The 18,896-nt window shown below is 34.0% G+C and overlaps 2 protein-coding genes across 3 annotated transcripts; one reads left to right on the forward strand and one right to left on the reverse strand.

Annotated features, from left to right (window-relative positions):
* Positions 1-256: 256 nt before the first annotated feature.
* Positions 257-9,123, reverse strand: LOC144855864 (uncharacterized). The gene is made up of 12 exons (XM_078713815.1): positions 8,982-9,123; positions 8,417-8,541; positions 5,539-5,590; positions 5,271-5,399; positions 4,829-4,935; positions 4,552-4,693; positions 4,268-4,435; positions 3,781-3,923; positions 3,408-3,455; positions 3,094-3,154; positions 2,548-2,745; positions 257-2,087 (listed from the first exon to the last, which is right to left on the reverse strand). Exons 2-12 carry the CDS (start codon positions 8,516-8,518, stop codon positions 1,945-1,947), a joined length of 1,293 nt encoding a protein of 430 aa, XP_078569941.1. The 5' UTR covers positions 8,519-8,541; positions 8,982-9,123; the 3' UTR covers positions 257-1,944.
* Positions 9,124-9,220: 97 nt separating this feature from the next.
* LOC144855860 (uncharacterized) lies at positions 9,221-18,884 on the forward strand. Of its 2 annotated transcripts, none has more exons than XM_078713810.1 (20): positions 9,221-9,305; positions 9,620-10,190; positions 10,352-10,589; positions 10,677-10,978; positions 11,201-11,387; positions 11,525-11,721; positions 12,085-12,231; positions 12,455-12,757; positions 13,201-13,362; positions 13,461-13,667; positions 13,924-14,054; positions 14,356-14,516; positions 14,620-14,762; positions 14,857-15,047; positions 15,163-15,280; positions 16,263-16,447; positions 16,640-16,798; positions 16,914-17,126; positions 17,314-17,912; positions 18,134-18,884. In XM_078713810.1, the coding sequence occupies exons 2-20, from the start codon at positions 9,650-9,652 to the stop codon at positions 18,399-18,401; spliced, it is 4,452 nt and encodes a 1,483-aa protein (XP_078569936.1). In that variant the 5' UTR covers positions 9,221-9,305; positions 9,620-9,649; the 3' UTR covers positions 18,402-18,884. The 2 variants fall into 2 exon arrangements, with proteins under 2 accessions (XP_078569936.1, XP_078569935.1); XM_078713809.1 differs by having other exon boundaries at positions 9,222-9,305; positions 9,645-10,190.
* Positions 18,885-18,896: the final 12 nt, after the last annotated feature.

The raw sequence follows: 18,896 nt of genomic DNA on the forward strand, positions 1-18,896 counted from the left end.
TGCGGAACGCTAGCGTGAACTCGGTGCACGAAACAACTAAAAACACTTAATATCATCAGAAACAGTGAGGTTGCTAAGATACCTCAATCTCAATGGCTCAAATCAAAGGGTTCACGAAAAAGCGCGCTTTTTTCGATACGAGGTGACAAAAAAGCAGCCGCCTGCCAGAGCCAATTAAACGAAGCCAAAAGTGCTCGGTTTTGCTGAACGTCAAAACATGCTCATTTAAAGTAAAAAAAAATAATACGAAACGGCAAAAGTGTACAGAAGAACTGTTTATTCATTTGCAAAAAAATAACATGATTAATTGGTTAAATCTTTTACTTTAAAGGCCTATCTTCCACTAGGCGAATTTATTCACGCGTCAATCAAAAAAGATGCGCATATTGTGTATTTCCAAAACGCGCAACCAATCAGAGGTCAGGTTCGACTTGTAGAAAACAGGCTTTACAAAATTGACATTGTTCTGATGTTTCGATGCGACGACGCCTATCTCTCTGCTTGGGTGGTTTTCAGTATTTTGTTTAAAAAAATCTAAAAGCTACATATATACACATATTTGAGCATTTATCGTGATGCTGACGTCATAATCATACACTATATATAAACCACGCCGCATGATCGAACCGAGGATTTTGATCTTATGGTAAGATTTACGAACAAAAAAACACCAACAATCTGAGTAATAAATAATTTAACAAATTAATCTAAAAGTCAAACCAAATCTATTCGACGCTTCCGTTATAACCTCTTTTATATTGTAGGGCCTGTGTACCTTAGGGCCTGTGTACTTTAGGACCTGTGTACCGTAGGACCTGTGTATCTTAGGGCCTGTGTACCTAAGGGCATGTGTACCATAGGGCCTATTGATGCGTCCACGTGTCAACAGCACAGCCTTTAATAGATAATACTGTAGTATATTTTTTAGTTTCATGAATATTGTATATCATATTGGTTTAATTAAATGTACAAACGCTGGAAAATTGCACACACATTCCTTCTTTCCTTTGCATGTGAACTTTCTCTCAAAATCCCAGACATGACTCGGAAATCCAGGGCTTATTCTATAGAATAGAACATTATGCTCAGCAATTGATTGTTTACAATTGTTAGGCGCTGGATCTGCCATAGTTTAACCAATAACAATGTTGTATAATAGCTAACAGGAGTTTCTGAGTATAATTATCATACAGTTATTACTATTCTATTGAAAACCAATAATTTATGTACTTAATACAAAATACTATAAATAAAAATAACATCTGTGTAAAAAATAGTCTGCTTTATCATAATAATTATTTACAAAAATATATAAAAATATAACTTCTCCATAACACATAACATTGAACACAACATACAAACATACATACTATAGTATATTTACAAACATAGAAAATGTGGAGAAATGAAGGTAAAGTTACTGGACATTCAACCTCTATTAAAATAATGACGTTAATCATTGAATAAGCAGTATGTTCAAACAAACCCTGTGGTTAGTACAATAGTTGAACACCAATGCAATAGTTCAACACCAGTACAATAGTTGAACACTGGTGGAATAGTTGAACACCGGTGGAATAGTTGAACACCGGTACAATAGTTGAACACCGGTGGAATACAGTAGTTGAACACCGGTGGAATAGTTGAACACCGGTGGAATAGTTGAACACCGGTGGAATAGTTGAACACCGGTAGAATAGTTCAACACCAGTGGAATAGTTTAACACCAGTGGAATAGTTGAACACCAGTGCAATAGTTGAACACCAGTGCAATAGTTGAACACCAGTGAAAAGGTTAAACATACTACAGTTCCAATAAATTTTTATTTTTAACCAGAAAACCCCGAAGTGAAACATCAGTTGTTGAATAGTATACACTGTCGAATGGCTAGCATCCAAGTCACTTACCACAATCCACTATAATGATGTGCTTATGCTGGACTGTTAAAACTCGCCTAATGGTTTTGTTACCATGTTTTCAAAATCTGGATTCTCAATTTCAATTGTTCGGATGGTGACCACGTCAGGCTCTCGATATTTCTGATCATGCATATATTCGTCTAAAATTGGTGGTTGCGGGTCTACATCTACAAAAAAAAATAAAGATCAATCAATCTGGTTGTCCTGGCAATGGTATTCCTTAACAATGCGCGTCCACTATTGATCCTGTCATAGTCTATTTGTCTATACAGGCTTTTTCAAAATGTATTTAATATCTTTATGTAACCGGTTTTTAGTGGGGTTCCTATCACAAGCCCTTTTGGGTTTCCTGAAGGTCCCTTTCATCTTCTTTGTTTGTTTGTTATTTGTTTTACTCCTTTTTGTTATGTGTATTGTTTTGATGAGATGAATAAAGAGATTAACTTGATTAGATTTGAATGCTTTTTTCCCCCAAAATAATCACATATTCAACCGTAAAGTGACTCAAATTGAAGCGAAATTGATGTACAGTTAAAAATATTACAGATAAGTATGTGTTTTTAAAACTATCTACTTAATCGCTTAAAGACAAACAGTTTTATCAATAAATAAAAAGTTGAATCATACCATGTATGACAGGCACTGTATCCTCTTCTACTTTCTTGTTCCTTCGTCTAAGTATCGCAAACATTAATGATATTAGAAAAAGACCGCCAACGATGCCTAGAACACTCATTGTAAGTATAGGTTTGGTAGCAGGTGTATTACTACTGCCAATTGGTAGGCTTGTTACAGTTGTCATTGGTGCTCCTGGTGTAGTAGGATCTGAGGGTGTCAAATAATCAATTAGTTTATTAAGATAAAAACTACAAATTCAATAATGTACAATATAGCAAACATTGCATGTAATATGAATTTATTAAACATCAAGATAATATTGTAGTGGTATTGTAGGTAAGCTTTATTACAAACCTTGGGGTACTGGGTCCAAATCATCAAATCATACTTAAAGTTTATTAGCAGTGTTCATTTACTATCCTGTGATTTAATCACTGGTGAATATTTGTTGAAATAAGTTCAAGTTGTCCTCAAGTTTGTTCTGCCTTTCTAAAGCCAAAAATGTTTTTTTTTTGGGAGTGGGGGTTGGGAGCAAACATATACATACTATCTTACCTGCTATTATGAAGTATTGTGAAGGATATTCAACCGTATGTTCACACTTCTCACATCTCACCTACAAAACAAATACATCATTCTACTGTAGCATTGATTGACTGTAACATAATAATGAACGTAAACAGAAGGTCACAACATGACTGAGAAGGTCACAACATACTGTATTGAACGATGCAGAATCTCTGATACACGATGTCATTTAAAAGGACACCAGCACATATTTTGTTTTTATTTTCTATCTTTTTATTGAGAATTAATAAGGTGACCTATTTGTTTGCTACTTTGAAAAATGAATGTAATTTATTACTTACAAATGCCCTCCATCTTCCTACTGTGACGTTTTCATAGAGAACAAATTTCTGTAAGGAAGAACAAACAATTGTACAAGGCAACGTTTTCAGACAATTTGGTATTGCAATTAAAAACACAATTTTAATAAACAAACATAAATTTTTTGTGTAAATAAATAATAAACACAGACAAGACAAATACAGTACAATTACAGAGAAATTGTGCAGTTTGAATATAAAGAAATATAATGTTTCCTAATGTTTTTGTGGAAAACATGGAGAGAAATACAATTTAAGAAGTGATAAGAAGTGGTCAGAAGTTTGACTACAACCCTCTCTCCTGAACATTGCGTGAACAACCTCATAATCCAGGATTAATAGTAAAAATTGTTACCTGTGCAACATCGGCTTTAACCCACTTAATTGTTGCATCCTCGTCACTACTTAAACGGACTCTGTATGGTGGCAGAAGCGGCAACAACTCATATCTCACTAGTACTGAATAGTTAGTATATACCTCAGTATATACACCAGATTCTAAGAAAAGAAAATGTATATAGAACTAGGTACAAACATATTATATTATTTGACAAAACTACTTTCAGCAATAAGGCTGAGCAAGTTTAAAGTATTAAATAAGTAAAGAAGTATTAAGGTGACTACTTTATGTAAATGCATTGCAGCATATATGGACATGTTAACATTATAGTATAACTCGATATTTATCCTCAATTAAGTTTAATTCAGAATTTAATGAAGACAAAAATCTGTGTAAAATTAATATCAATTTATTAATTTGACAAAATACATGAAACAAAAATTATTATTAGGGGTAAAGATTTTTGGGAAAATTAAACAGAATAATGATAAACTCAACGTACTATTGCATTGTGGTAATTCAGTCCAACCATTGGACGAACAAGTGACGTACTCGTCTCCAACTAGTGTGTACCCAGCATTGCAAACAACGTGTACTCTTTCACCAACAATGTAGAAGCCATGAACTAGATTAGCATTTCCATTTGATACAGAAATTGAAGATATACAATCTAAAGGATAAGACAGACAAATATAAAAATCCCCAGACGTAGAATATCAGGCCAGACTTTAAACTGAAATCACTTACTGTATTAACTAATCGTCATAAATGAATAGAATGTTGTACCTTTGTGAAACTTTATATCTTTATCGATTCTTGTATCAGAGCCAAATGGGAAGCTGGTTACTGTCAGATAATAATCTACATTCATTTGAATTCCGCCAGTGAACCCAGATGAGCAATCGTAATAAATTGTTATGTTCCTATCCTGAAATAAAAAAAAAATTGTTTTGTATGTACTTTCTTTTATTATTGAATTATTTTTAGTGATGCACATTTTTTGCTCGTTTTATTTTTTATATTTATCCTGAAAGAAGAGAAAGAAAAACTTATTTGTCCTCACCTGATCATTCAAGGTGTTTGTGAATGTCATCAAATTACAGGCTTCATCTGCTTTACCGTCTTCTGATTTAATCTCAATACGGTATCCTTTTAAATTTTCAATATTACCTGCATCAGACAAATAACAATCAAGTTAGTTGTTTTATAAATGTTACAAAATAGCCTCATATTAAAGCGGATAAGTATATAAAATGTTATATAGCTAAAACAGATTAATCAAAAATAAACCAATGCGGACGCCTCTTTCATCAAGCTATTAAGCTGGAAAGCAGATATTAAGTTGCGTTCACATGGTACAGTAAATTGTACTGTACATCTGTTTGTAATGTCTTTACTATAAATTATTTTATTTTCAGTTTTGAATGAATTCAATGGGTTTCAATAACTAGTAAAAATTTGTTTTTTTTTGTAAATTCAATTAAAAGATATTTCAAAGTGTTTACCATTAGATCCAGGTTGCCATGTTATGTTAAACTCAAACGTGTTATCACCAGATCTGTACCGACTGACTTGAAGGTTGACAGGTGTTGGGGGTGTTAGACCTGGACCCGCAGATTGTAATGGTGAACACCCTGTCAAAACAATGATCATGATATTTCACCATATTTTTGCAGAGAAGTTAACTATTATCTTTGCATCAGTTTGGTGTACAGTATACTACACATAATTATTTTATCTTCTTGCAAAATTTAAAAAAGGAACGTCACTTACAGTTTCCTGTTTTACCTAATGTACAGTTAATTTGACCTCTATACTCAGTTGCCTGAAAAATATTAATTAAAAAATGTAGTTATAAATTCAAAATCAAGTATGAACATTTAAAAAGAATACATAAGCCTAATCATAACCTTTAAGGTAATACAGACGTCAAATGTGATACATGTAACAGTGTATTACAGAATGTATATGATACTGGACATAAAATGTCATATGTGATTATGTTACAGTGTAGGTTTAAAGCTCAGGTACAGGCATGAATTTTAAATATAATATCTGGTTAATTGTACATAAATCAAATATTTGTAACAGAAATCAAGATGAAAAAACATGAATTTCGCTTAATATGGTCAAATACAAAATTTGGCAAAATTCTTCCATAAAAACCAGGAAGACATTTTTTTCAGTAGTTAGGTAGTTAATTGTAATAACATGTCTGGTGACTCCCTAGCAAGTGAAAAAAGATGGTGGATATACGGTGGATAATTTTTGCTATAGCATGAAAATAAAAATCTGAAGTTGAATAAAAATACCAGAAATGTAATATTCAAGTTATATTACCTATATTTATTCATCTGATAACATTTTTTACCACACCGTTTATTTTTCATAGCTTTTTAAAATGCCTCTCTATTTACAAAATTTGTGTACAAAAGAATAGAGATTTTACTGTGTAATTTTAACTATCCCCACCCTCCACCCTGATAAGAAAGTGCATATTTTCAACAAGATCGTGTAACACAAATAAAATCCCAAAAACTATGAAAACTATAGATCGATAATTATTAGAATGTATGATCAATGGAAATTTTTTGCCCGCACCTGGCCTTTAATAAGGAAAACCGTTAATCCCAAGCCAATATAATTGTATTACTTCATAGAATATACCAGTCAACTGAAATTAAAATTTCAATAACTTCCTGGTTATGTGTACAATGTATGGTTTGATACAATGTTTATACTGTATAATAAAAAGACTTTGTTTGAATGAGCCAAACAGCCAACAATGATTTTCAATTGTCATTGTTGTTCAGTCCACCATTCGTTTGGATACAATTATTATGAAAATCAAATTGCATATTTGTTAGTGTTTAGTTTAGTATAGAGTTACTACAGTATATCAAAGTAAAGCACAGCACTCAACTATAATTGAATTTGAACTTGGCAACCAAACCATAAAATATATGGTACTTTCCCTCGCATTTCAATTGTCAATTTCAATTATGAAGTTTCCAGTTAAGCGAGAATTTTCTTTGATACCTTATAATGCATTTAAACTTATTTCTTATTTTAATATGAATTAAATTAGAGTCAGGGAATGTATCCTGTTAATTTCGACAATGTTCTCAAGTGATCAACTCCTGAACAAATCCAATTATTGAATTTTAATAAAAACACAAGAAAAACGATAATACAAAGCAAGCCAACATTTAATGATGTATTGTCCCCAAAAATATAAAAAATAAAGATTAATTAAATCAGACTTTGAATATGTTATTTTGTAGTTTTAATAAAGTTAATCACTTTCATAGAAAAAAAACCTGTATACAATGACAAAATAAATGGTTAAATTCAACCAAAAATTCATTGGCTGGCAGCCAATTTGACCATTTTTTGCTTTAAATTACATTTTTTTTCAGGTAAATACATTTTTTTTCGATCCAATTTTTGGTCAAAGTGGATAACTATTATGTTACATTAAAATGAAATATTCAACAAAAATTGTTTTAAGAATTATTTTTTCAGGGGGACAATACATCTTTAATTCATGTTAGTTAATGAGTTATCAACATAGTTCCTAGAAGGTGGCAATCTAATTAATGTATAATGTGTTGTCGTGATCATTCATGTTTAAACCATAAAAAGAAGGAAGTGTAGACAATGACTCTATTTAACATTAATTACCATATTTTTCAGTTCTTTGAATTGATCAAACTTCTAAATCTGACTACACTATCAAAAACATGTGATGTGCCTATATATGGACACGATGATGTCATATAACTACCATATTTGGGCATATCACTACCATGGGTACATCTTATTCTTTTGGCACATAAAGTTTGATAGTGTAGACAGAGCTTTAGAATATGGCAAACTAACAATCATAGGGCATGAATGATTTCATAAAATTTCAAACAATTTCAGGGTTGTATTAACTATGGTCTGAAGAGAGTTATCAGGGACATATGGAGCAGAGGGACAAAGTAGATCTGGGGTCCGTTCACTCTCTCCTATTTTTTTAAAGGAACATACTGTATAGGACTATGAGGGATAAAAAATGAATGACTGTTTGGTTTTCATTATTATTATAAATTGTATAGTTAGCATTGCAATGTGGTTTTAGTAAATTTTGATGTAGAACACACCTTCATATCAAAGTGTGAGACTGTTACAAAAGTGTATATTCAAATAAATTATTATTATTATTTACTTAGGCAAAAGATTGCAGAGTATGTAAACTTTATAGGAACTCTGGACCATGACGCAACTTGTTCCTACTAGATCGCATCAAATTGAAAGCTATGCAGTGAAGTGAAACCAAAACTAGAATGTGTATTGTGAAACCCTTCCTGTATTTATTGGGAGTAACAATAGATATATCAATGATGTCCTTTAGTATTAATATTATAATGCCTACAATAAAACTTAGTGTTATTTTTAATCCCCAAAAGTCCTATATTTTCCTTTAAAAAAAAAATTATTTTTATAGGTTGAACATTTTTTAAAATTTAAAAACCAAAGCATTGGTAACAATATATAAATTAATTAATTTTCTTTATTTAAAAAATATTATAATTTAGAAAATCACAGACAAATCAGTAATCAATATACAGAACTTGGTTTAAAAAAAAGAACGAATGGAACATACTGGTAAGGTACAATCATTGGTTATGCAAGAAGCATGAGCAGCTAAGAGGCTAGCAATGCTGGCAAATAAGATGATGAGTGGAGAGATGGTACAGCAGCTCATCTTGGCTTGATACAGGAAAATAACTGAAAAAAACACAATGAATTAGATAAACTTAAAAAGCATCACAAAATGATGGCGTATGCGGTTGGGTAAAGTTTGTCCAAACAAAAGATGAAAAATCATACATTTAATTTATATTAAGTACAGTAGTTACTAGAAGAGTAATCGGGCAAGGAACTTTTCCTGGTAATAGAAACAACAAACAAACCAATTCACTCTATCTAATCATACCTCCATGATCATTCTACTGATCTAATCAGAGCGAGTACTAACTCTTTCTGTCCAACCAATCATCATCATCCATCCATATAAACAGTGTTGCTGCACTGTTGATACTTACTTAACTTGTGTTTGTGGGCCGGCAAGGCTAGCTAGGCTAGGAAGGAAATCCGTCCTGGAATTCACTCACCAAATCATTACATTTTGAAATTTTATTAGCACTAACATAGCACTAAATACTTACTGAGAATCTGCTTCCCTAATTCAATGTCAATTACCAAACCATTGGTGTCATTTTAAGACAACTTTTTCCTTCTTCCTTAAAAACCTTTCTCTCAGCCTTGTGTTGTTGTTGTGATGTTGAAGAACTATAGAGGGGGTAGTTGCAAATTTAGTAGTCTCTAGAAGGAGCCGTTCTTTGGTGGTCAACGAAAAAAATCAGAAACAACGTCTGGACATATCGACTCTATATCACCTAGCAACAAAAAACACTTGTTAGGGGCTGGCACACGGTGTTTGTTTACAATTTTACATTAACTTAAAAACACCTAGTTTAGAATGTCAAATCGTAAGTTTTTGTAAATTATTTAAACAGTTAAACATAATATAAATGTTACACTCAAGCTACCACGATTAATGAATTTAATTAGCTAGGCCTAACTAGCTTGGCTGCACATGCAACTCACAACCTGGTCCTACTAGGGCCAGGCCTATACTATAGAATAGTAGCCTAGCTAGTAGGTACTGACTACTCACTGGTGGATAGTCTTTATCTCCTGTCTTTTTTGTACAGGTTTTTCTCTGTGTGATGCCTAGGCCTAAGTAGTAAGTAGGCTAAACTGTACATGACATTCATAATATGTAATTAATTTTGTTTATTAGACCGTTTCTAATCATTTACTACTAGGCCCTATGTCAGAAGAAAATGAAAAAACATTCCCAACAAGCCTGTTGCTGGAACAAGAAGAAGAAAGAAGAGACGGAGTAGAAGAGACTCATGTGCAACAGAAAGAGGATACAGAAGAGGAGGAAAATAAAGTTGAATTAACCAAGGAAAATAAAGTTGAATTAACTGAAGAAAATAAAGATGGATTAACCGCAGAAAATAAAGACGAATTAACTGAAGAAAATAAAGATGAATTAACTGAAGAAAATAATGAGTTGGCAAGTGGCGCATATGCAAGTGTTGATGAACAGAAAGATGTAGATGTCAACCATCATGAAGATTTGGAGGGAAACTATGAAGAGAAAGACTTGGAGGTGAACCATGTAGACATTGAGGTGAACCATGAAGAAAAGGAAAAAGAGGATACAAATAAATGCCTAGAAAAAAAGAAATGTATAAATGAAGAAACTGGTGAAGTTAGGCATAGACCCCGAAAGAAGAACAAGAAAGGTGGCCATGGACATCGAGTGACAATGACAGTGACAATTGCTGCAGCAATTCCAACAAGTAAGAGAAACCTGTTTGAACAAAAGTTATAAATAAAAAAATATAAATAAAATTTTGTTTTAAAATATAGATAATTTTCTCTACATTGTCCTATATTCAGAAGTTTTCTTTTCAAATTTTTTTTTTTGATAAATATTTTTTTTAATGGTTGAACTTTTCAGATGAAGAAGATGGTCCCAAGTTAGAAGATATGGTACGGAAAAAGAAGCGATTAATGGAAGCGCCAAAAGCGCAGAACTATTATCATTGTTCTTATTTCTTACTGCCTGATGATACCGAACCCGTCAAAACAGACGTGGTAACTTTTGGAATGGCGGCCAAGATTTATACAGACCACGATTCAAAGGTGATCAAAACGTGGCAAGAGGGACATCAAACGTGGGTGGCATGGAGTCACAGGTAAGTAAACCTTCCATCTACCTTAAACTCTTTCAATCCTCAATCATTTAAGTTTATAATTTACTTGAGTTATTTTTTTTATTTTAGTCAAAAGGTAAATGTCACCAAAGAGCTTCTTCTGAAGCTATTTGATCATACACTTCAACTGCGCATTTGGGAGTCTAGAGAGAAAGTGTCAGCGAGGGCTAGGTTTGACCGGCCTAAAGTCTTTCGTTTACCACAAGCAAAACCAGGTGAAGATTTTGAGGATGTTGGAGGTGTACGCTCTTTAGTAATGAAGCAATCGCAGAGTTACATTGCATTACAGCCGAAGAAGTCGCTCCTGGACCGACCTCTGCCACAGAATCTGCCACCGGAACTCAAGGAAATTCAAAACTATAATAGAAAAGGTAACACAACAGCCAACTACTATTCAGGGGACACCTCTATAAAGAAGACAATTATTTTGGTCCCAAAGTTGTTCCTTTAATAAGGGGTTCTATATTCAAATTGTTTTTACTCTATTACTTTTTTTATTATATCATTGTTACAATAATTATTTTCAAAAGATATAAAACAACAATCAACATAATGCAGTATTCACAATAAGTTTGTTATCCTTGCTTTTTTAGATAGTAAAGGTAGACAGATAGTAGAAAAGACGAGTAAAGAATCCATGAAAACCAATGAATCAATTAAGTTTGATAAGCGAACTAGAACTCCTGAAAACAAACCAATAACTCAAGTACACAAACAGAGGAAGGCGACACCAGAACCAGTTACTCAAGTGGCAAAACAGGTCTCACCAGAGTCTATGAAGTAAGTTCCTTTCAATGTGCATATACAGTACTTAAGTCATGGATACCTCCTCTGTAATTTGGCCAAAAGCTCCCTATTAATATCAGCATACCTACATGATTATGTTACCTATTGATTTATTTTTTCAAATTCCAAAGGTCATATAAGAAATTGGGCCAACTTGCTGGAACAATCCCACCGGATGAGCTAAAACAAATTAAAAGAGAATTAAAACAACAAAATGAAGAAGAAGAGAGGAGAAAAGAAGAGGAGTTAAAGATTGTTGTAAAAGCAGGAGGAAGCGCCAAGCTGAGATTAGGTGACGACAGTGGACGGTCAACGACAACGCCAAGTGGTATGGTTTGATCATTTTTTTTATCATTGTTTGGTCAAAGAAAATTAATGTCATTATCTATTTTATGTATTTAGGCACAATAATGTGGCCAAGGATTACCAATAGTAAATTAATCACTGTCCTATATACAGGTGGTAATCCCCCTGATACAGGGGCTACTCAAACGATGAGCTGGGTTCTTTTAAAGTGCACACAGGTTATAACTGTGTACCCAGGACCTACGGTTTATAGTCCTTATCCGAGAAGACTTGTTCCACCACCAGAACTAGGAGCGAGTCGGCCTCGAACCCTTGCCGATAATGTTGGCTCTTTAGGTATGGTTCTTTAGGTACGATAAATAAAAATCTAATTTATCACTTACAGGGAGAAGAGGTTTAAAAGATTCTCCGCAGCAACGAGAAGCTAGACGGAAGTCTCGCAAGTCTGAACAAGCCGCAGCGGCGCTGCAAGCGTACATCAAGCAACACGGAAACATACGCATCCCAGTCAAGTTAAAATTGTTGTTTCCAGGTAAGTCAGTAGTATCTCTAATTAACCTGTAGCATAATGTAAAGATCCTTCCAATCTATACAACAGATTATGAACTCTTAACAGTACCATTATGATGTAGTTTTGTAAAATAAAAATGAGATAGTGTAAGAATTTTACGGGTGAGAATATAATGAAAATGCAGACAGTCTTAAAATTACGTGACATGTTTCGAGAAACTTATTTCTATTTCATTCTACTATAGGCGTTCGATCAATAACAAACCGCCTGGACCGTCCTGTTCATGGTATAGAGGACGTATTTATTACGGTCTCACTTGATGGTCCCCTGATGTCCGAGACACTACGTAAAGAATTGAACCCGTTGGTCATCAAGATAGCATCTGCCACAAACCTTCCGAGTACTCCACTGTCGTATGACCAGCTGGAAGACAAGTGTCTTCCTGTTTTTTGCATGTATAAATTCATGGGAGAGATGCCACACATAACAAGTGGCAAAGAACACGGCAAAAGTGCATATTGGGAAGACACTAATGTGGTTTTATTAGGTAATTTGTGTGTGTTTATTTTGATTGTTTCATTGTATGCATGTTTGACAAGGTGTTGCTTTAGAATATCTAATGTTTGGCAATGAGTTGCTTAAGCATGGTTCCCATTAGAACGCAATGCAGTGTTGACGCAAAGTGCTGTATTACGTAATCACAAGGAACCGACAACAGTACTGCAAGCATCATTACGGGAAATCAAATCAGTTTGATTTCCGCAATGACGCAAGGAAAAAGAACACTGGAAAGCCTAGTACAGATCAAAGTCTACGGCAACTAACGTTGATGCGCAACAAGCAGGTTTGATTACACGCAGGCTGGGGCAAACACAGTTATTGGAAGGGCATTTTCTTACGTTGCATTCTAGTTGGAACCACGCTAATGGTTAGAGAATGTCCAATGTTTCAGTTTGGTAATAAATAGCGAAATGGCTATAAATGTTTCAGGTACGATGGAACGTGGAAAGCTGCAAGAATATCTCAACGGTCCGCCATTACAGATTGAAGTTCACGATCGAGACAGGAAATTCAAAGAAGCTAAGTTGAAACCTACCTTATTTGGCGAAGATATGGAGGACGATAAAATAGGAAATGTTGGCATGGTAACAGGTAAACAATATACTCTTGTACTCCTACAATAAGGATTACATAAAAATAAATTGTGACAATTAAAAAAAAAACTCAGTCACATCATTTTGTTTGTACAGGGAAGCGAACACTCCACAATCCGTTCAAAGAGCGTGGCCGTCCATGGGATCCATACGGTGTCGCCAAATTTGACCTTTCTCAGTTATTGCTAGGAGAGAAGACCCTGTATATGACCTCACCCATTCATTGCTGTCCTATACCAGACATCATTGGTAGGAATGTGCAGGATAAACTGCTTGGAGTCTCAAATGCTGTTGATGGGCCAAGTAAGTAATGTTCAAAACCATTATTTTCTAGTAAATGAACTAGAATTTGTCGTACCAAGGGATTTTAAAGATGAGAATATTCATGCGTATAAGCTGATGCTTCTGATTCATATGAATGAATCACTTTGTATAAAATAGGTTGATTAGTTGGGAACATGAACGCTAGTTGATCACATCTAGTACCGTTTTGATCATACAATTAATCTGGAAAACACCTCACAAAGCATTTTATGAACTATTAATTGTATTTGTACAGAGAATGAGCCGCTACCTGTTGGACATTACCTTGATGTGAACTCACAACTAAAGGTTCGAATTGAGATTGCTTATCCTCTCACCACGCCACAAGAAGTCAAAGATAAACCAGTACTACCAACTCCTGAAGAGGTAACAACATAATTAATACCTACTTTGTCTAATTTGAAAACTCAACAAATTCAATATGAACCTAACAGTACATGAATTCCGTTGCCAATTTATACTAAAGTGCTCGTCTAGAATGCATTTCATTTAATCACTTTCTTAGGCTCTCTCAAACATTGTGTGACATGAAAATGTGATGTGCCCATATATGGACATGATGATGTAATATCACTACCATACTTGGCCACATCACACTTTTTTGTCAAGCTAGTTTGATAGTGTAGACACAGCATTAAGTAACATGTTAATATCATTTTCGTTCCAGTGCCCATTTTCCAGATTGGTTTATGTCTTTGATTACAAAAACACTTGCTTTCTACATTCCCTGGAGAAGTTAATAACTGAAATCAACGCTAGCGCCCTCCGACTAGACGCCATGCCAGAGCATGTCATCAAGGCTGCCCTCTCTACTTACAAACTATCATAGTAAGTATCCGTTTCATAGTATATATATACAACAGTATTTAGACATGTTTATTTGAATAACATGTTGTGGATGCAGTTTCTCAATTATTTAATTTGTTTACAGTGATCAACAGTCAAGTACATCACTTGACATAGTCACAGGATTTCAGATATTAGATGGTGAACAACATATATTTATTCTGGAAGGTTTGCGTGATCATGCTATTAAGAAAATATGGGAAACTTTACCAAGACAGAAAAACCACGGTAAACAAAATGTTAACATTTTATCTGTAAGCTTTAAAACAAACATTTTTTTCTATAAAAGTGTTAAAACTGATCAAATCTATTTTGATTACAGAAGATACAATATTTGAAGCAATGTATAATTCTAACCTTATGTTCAGTGAACGGGTGTATGCTGCCCTCGATGTTGATCTATGTCGAATTAGACTCCATGAACCACTCAGTATCATTGTCCAACAGCCGCTGCTTTACATTCGTGATATGGTGCCACGTCTGTGCCTGGAGGCTATCATTAGACTTGATAAGGTCAGTAACGCCAAATGTTTTGCGTTTACACATTGCATTTGCAAAAGAGGACAGAATTCAGAATGCCAGAACACTGCCATACATAATAAGTATTTTGTTTTTGGTTTTGTTTTAGCTTTTGACATGTACGAAATTACGAGAACTAACCAAGAATGATTTGTTTCCATCTGCGAAAATGATCTTGTCTTTAAGTCGCGAGTTTGGAATCCCTCTGACGACGACAGATTTTGAAGGTGAGCATTTTGAGATTTCTGCTTTTCCTCCCTCCGCCCCAATTTACTTTCTTCAGATAACTATTTATCTTTATCATAATTAATAAAATAATTACATACATACATTGATTGTTTTCATCGTGTTTGTAATTTAAAAACTCTGCAGATAACTAAAATAAAATAAATAGCCAAACGCCAATCGATCAATCAATAATAATAATAATAAATTATGTTAATTCAAAACTTCATACTGTTATTTTTATTTAAGAATAACCAATCACATAATAATGTATTGTAAGTTTAATTAAGTTATTTTTTAATATTGTTTTTTGATGTTGTCTTATTATATGTATTTTCTTGTTTTTCCATTTTTACTGCGTCCAACTTAATGATATATTGTACTAGGCCCAACCACTCACTTTTTCAGTGAATACGGATTGGACCCCATTCATTGGAAATAAGTTTACTTTTTATTTTTCGACTTAGTGGGTTATCCTGGTATTTTTTTTGTACATTATATATTTTAACATTTGTGTATGAATATATTCAATCAATCAAGTATTTTATGTGCAAGCTTTTATTTCTATGCTTTTTTTATGCGAGATAACATTCATATTTTTAAGCTCTGTCTACACTATCAAACAAGAAAGTGTGATGTGCCCAAATATATGGTAGTGATTTGACATCATCATGTCCATACATATGCATATTATTATTACGTTTTTTTGTCACGTAAAGTAGACAGAGCTTAAGATAATATATGTAAAAATGTATGCTTTTTATTCTCTGTATTTTGCTTATTTTATTGTTGCTGATTTTTAAGTCACAATTCAAAGGTTTTGATATGCTTATTGTCAATGTGAACAATGCTATGTAGAAATATTATATTTGGTTAAAATGTTTTCATTTTATTATTTTGACAAATGAAGTAGACAAGCAGACAGATATTGAAAATTAGGAAAAAAAAAGAAATTTTAATTGTAATTTTTTTTCTTACCGACAGAGCTTAAGTTAACTAAAAAAGTTGAAATGATAGCGGAAAGTAAAAGATCACAAACCATGCCAGAAATATCAGTTAAACGGAGAGAGTGGACGCCACTGGACAACTATAATGAAGACTACTATGACATGATCATGATGCGGCAACAACAAAACACTCCAATTCATAATTTCCTCCAAGAAAATATAGTACGTAAAATCATCTAGAAACACACATTTTTCTTCGTACAAAACATGTTTATTTTTAGACACAAAAATGGTTTTCTTTCACAAACATAGATTTGGAAAGACAGAATACCTTTTTTCTTGACAAAACCATGTCTATACCATGTTTAACCATTCATCTTCACAATCTAACTACATTTTTAACTCTCTTTGAAGGATAGCGTTGGTGAAATAAGTCATATAAACAGTATAAATCGTGTTCGGCCAGAAACAATACATGTGACCCAGCCAAACAGTACATCACACAACTATAGTACACAGACGTTGAACAGCACAGAGCAGGCCAGGGAAAGCCTACGTCAACTACTAGCTAAGGTAACGCCACTGAAATATCTCAGCTAACATACTATCAATTGGAAGTTTTTATTTAAAAAATTACATTTTTAAAATGTTTTGTGTAAGTTGATTTACATTTTTTTTTGTTGGTCAGGAGCCAAACCATCGGTTCACATACTGCAGCGACTACAACTCTGCGTCTGTAGTTCCCGTCGACGTAAACGCTTTACAAAAAGAAGAAACTGAAAGGTCAAAGGCCAAGTACCTGAGTAGCAATGGATTTGTTTATCCTGGAGTAAAGTGCTCCCTCTTAAGCAACGAACATCCTAGAAAGCCTGACGAAGCTAGAGTCACTGAAAACATGCAGGTATTTACAATCATCATGTACGATTTAAGTTATCAAATTCTCACTCATGAGGACGATCAAAGTATATTGATTGAAATGGAAAGGAACTGTTCTATTTAGAACTAATATTTTTTTAATTTTTAACCTGTGTGACGAAACATTAAAACTTTGCCTTCACTGACAAAAAAATTGTATTTTTATTTTGCAGCCATGGGAAGAGAATATTCTACATGCAAATATACTAAAACCAACTTTAGATCGCGATCGCTACACATGGTCTTTGAGGAATGAGGACATTGATCTTTACCGGAAGCCACATAAAGACTTTGGCATCCATCCACCAGCAACAATCCATTTAGCTGGTGACACACTTGACAAAGAAAAGAGAACAGCACATGATGCAGAAGATGACATGTGGAGAGAGCGTCTGATTGTTGACGACCCGCAAATGAAGTTTCATCGGTGTGCCACCGAGACGGAACTAACGTACAAAGGACTTTTCTCAAGCAATCAAATCGATAGATTACAAGGACTACTTAAAGACAAGCCTAAGAAGTATGGTCTCCTAGGATCGAACGCCAACAACATCCCTGCTCTATCGGTTGTAAACTATGTCAGCGTCGATACACACGCAAGAGAGAATGGACTCCAAGTCCTGCCATCAATTGTGGATAACGAGAAAGACAAATATTGCGGCGATATGCCAGGAGCGTTTGATGATCGCAGTTGGAATGTTTCAGCAAACAGGATCCCGATTCGTGATATGGAACACAGTAAATTTGAAGAGATGAAAGGACATGATTTCAAGTAGGTGTCAGTCTACATAGTAGGGGGCCCGGATATGAACTTGGCCTGAGAAGACTCAGATATTGAAAGATATTGTCTGAAATAAAATATAAATTTGGGGGTGGGATTATATTTGAGAATATACGGTAAATGACGAGTCCATTGGAATCATATTTACAAAATGTTAGGTGAATACAATTACAAACAAAAGTTGCAATAATAATTTCAAAACTTTTTTTTAGATTATACCACAAAGAACGAAGTGCCACCTTTAAACCTCCAATTCAAATGCTTTCCAAAGAAGAGAGAAACACTAATTTGTTCCGAACACTTCCACCAGAAGCGTTAAGAACCAAAAGTCAACGTGCTGGAAACGAGTGCTTCCGTCATCCTCCACCAGGAATCCGTCCCACTTCCATCAAAACAGAATTTTATTATCCAGATCGTGAACAGTATTGGAGAACACCGTGTCAACGTGATCCATCCAATAAATCAGTGCTAAAAACATGACAATGCTTCTTGTCATTGCAGACTATTTTATAAAAGAATCTGTAAAATACTAAAAAGCTTTATATTAAAATTGATTATGAATATCAGCAGAAATAATTTATGCATAGAAATAATTTAATGTCGTCATTACAGAGGGTGCTTTACATATTTCACGGCATGATTGCAACACAGTTGTATGTTAACACAGACAAAGGGTAACAGTAATTAAAATATGGGAATCTATGTTATTTCTTATGACCATTTTCACAAAGCGCAGAGGGGGCAGTCGGTTTCTGCTCAGGATAGATACAGATTCTACGTGGGACACGCTACACGATTTTCCGCTTACCGTTACCACTCGTCCGTGAATAACACCATGTCATTAATGAACATGTTAAAAGATTACAAAACGTATGATGATGTAGTACGTGCACACACACAGATAAGGAGCACAAGATACTGTAAAAGACACCAGTAAATAGTCTATAGTCTCGAATAAATATTTATTATAGATCA

Source organism: Antedon bifida, chromosome 11 (assembly GCF_963402885.1).
Source record: "Antedon bifida chromosome 11, ecAntBifi1.1, whole genome shotgun sequence".
Taxonomy (NCBI): domain Eukaryota; kingdom Metazoa; phylum Echinodermata; class Crinoidea; order Comatulida; family Antedonidae; genus Antedon; species Antedon bifida.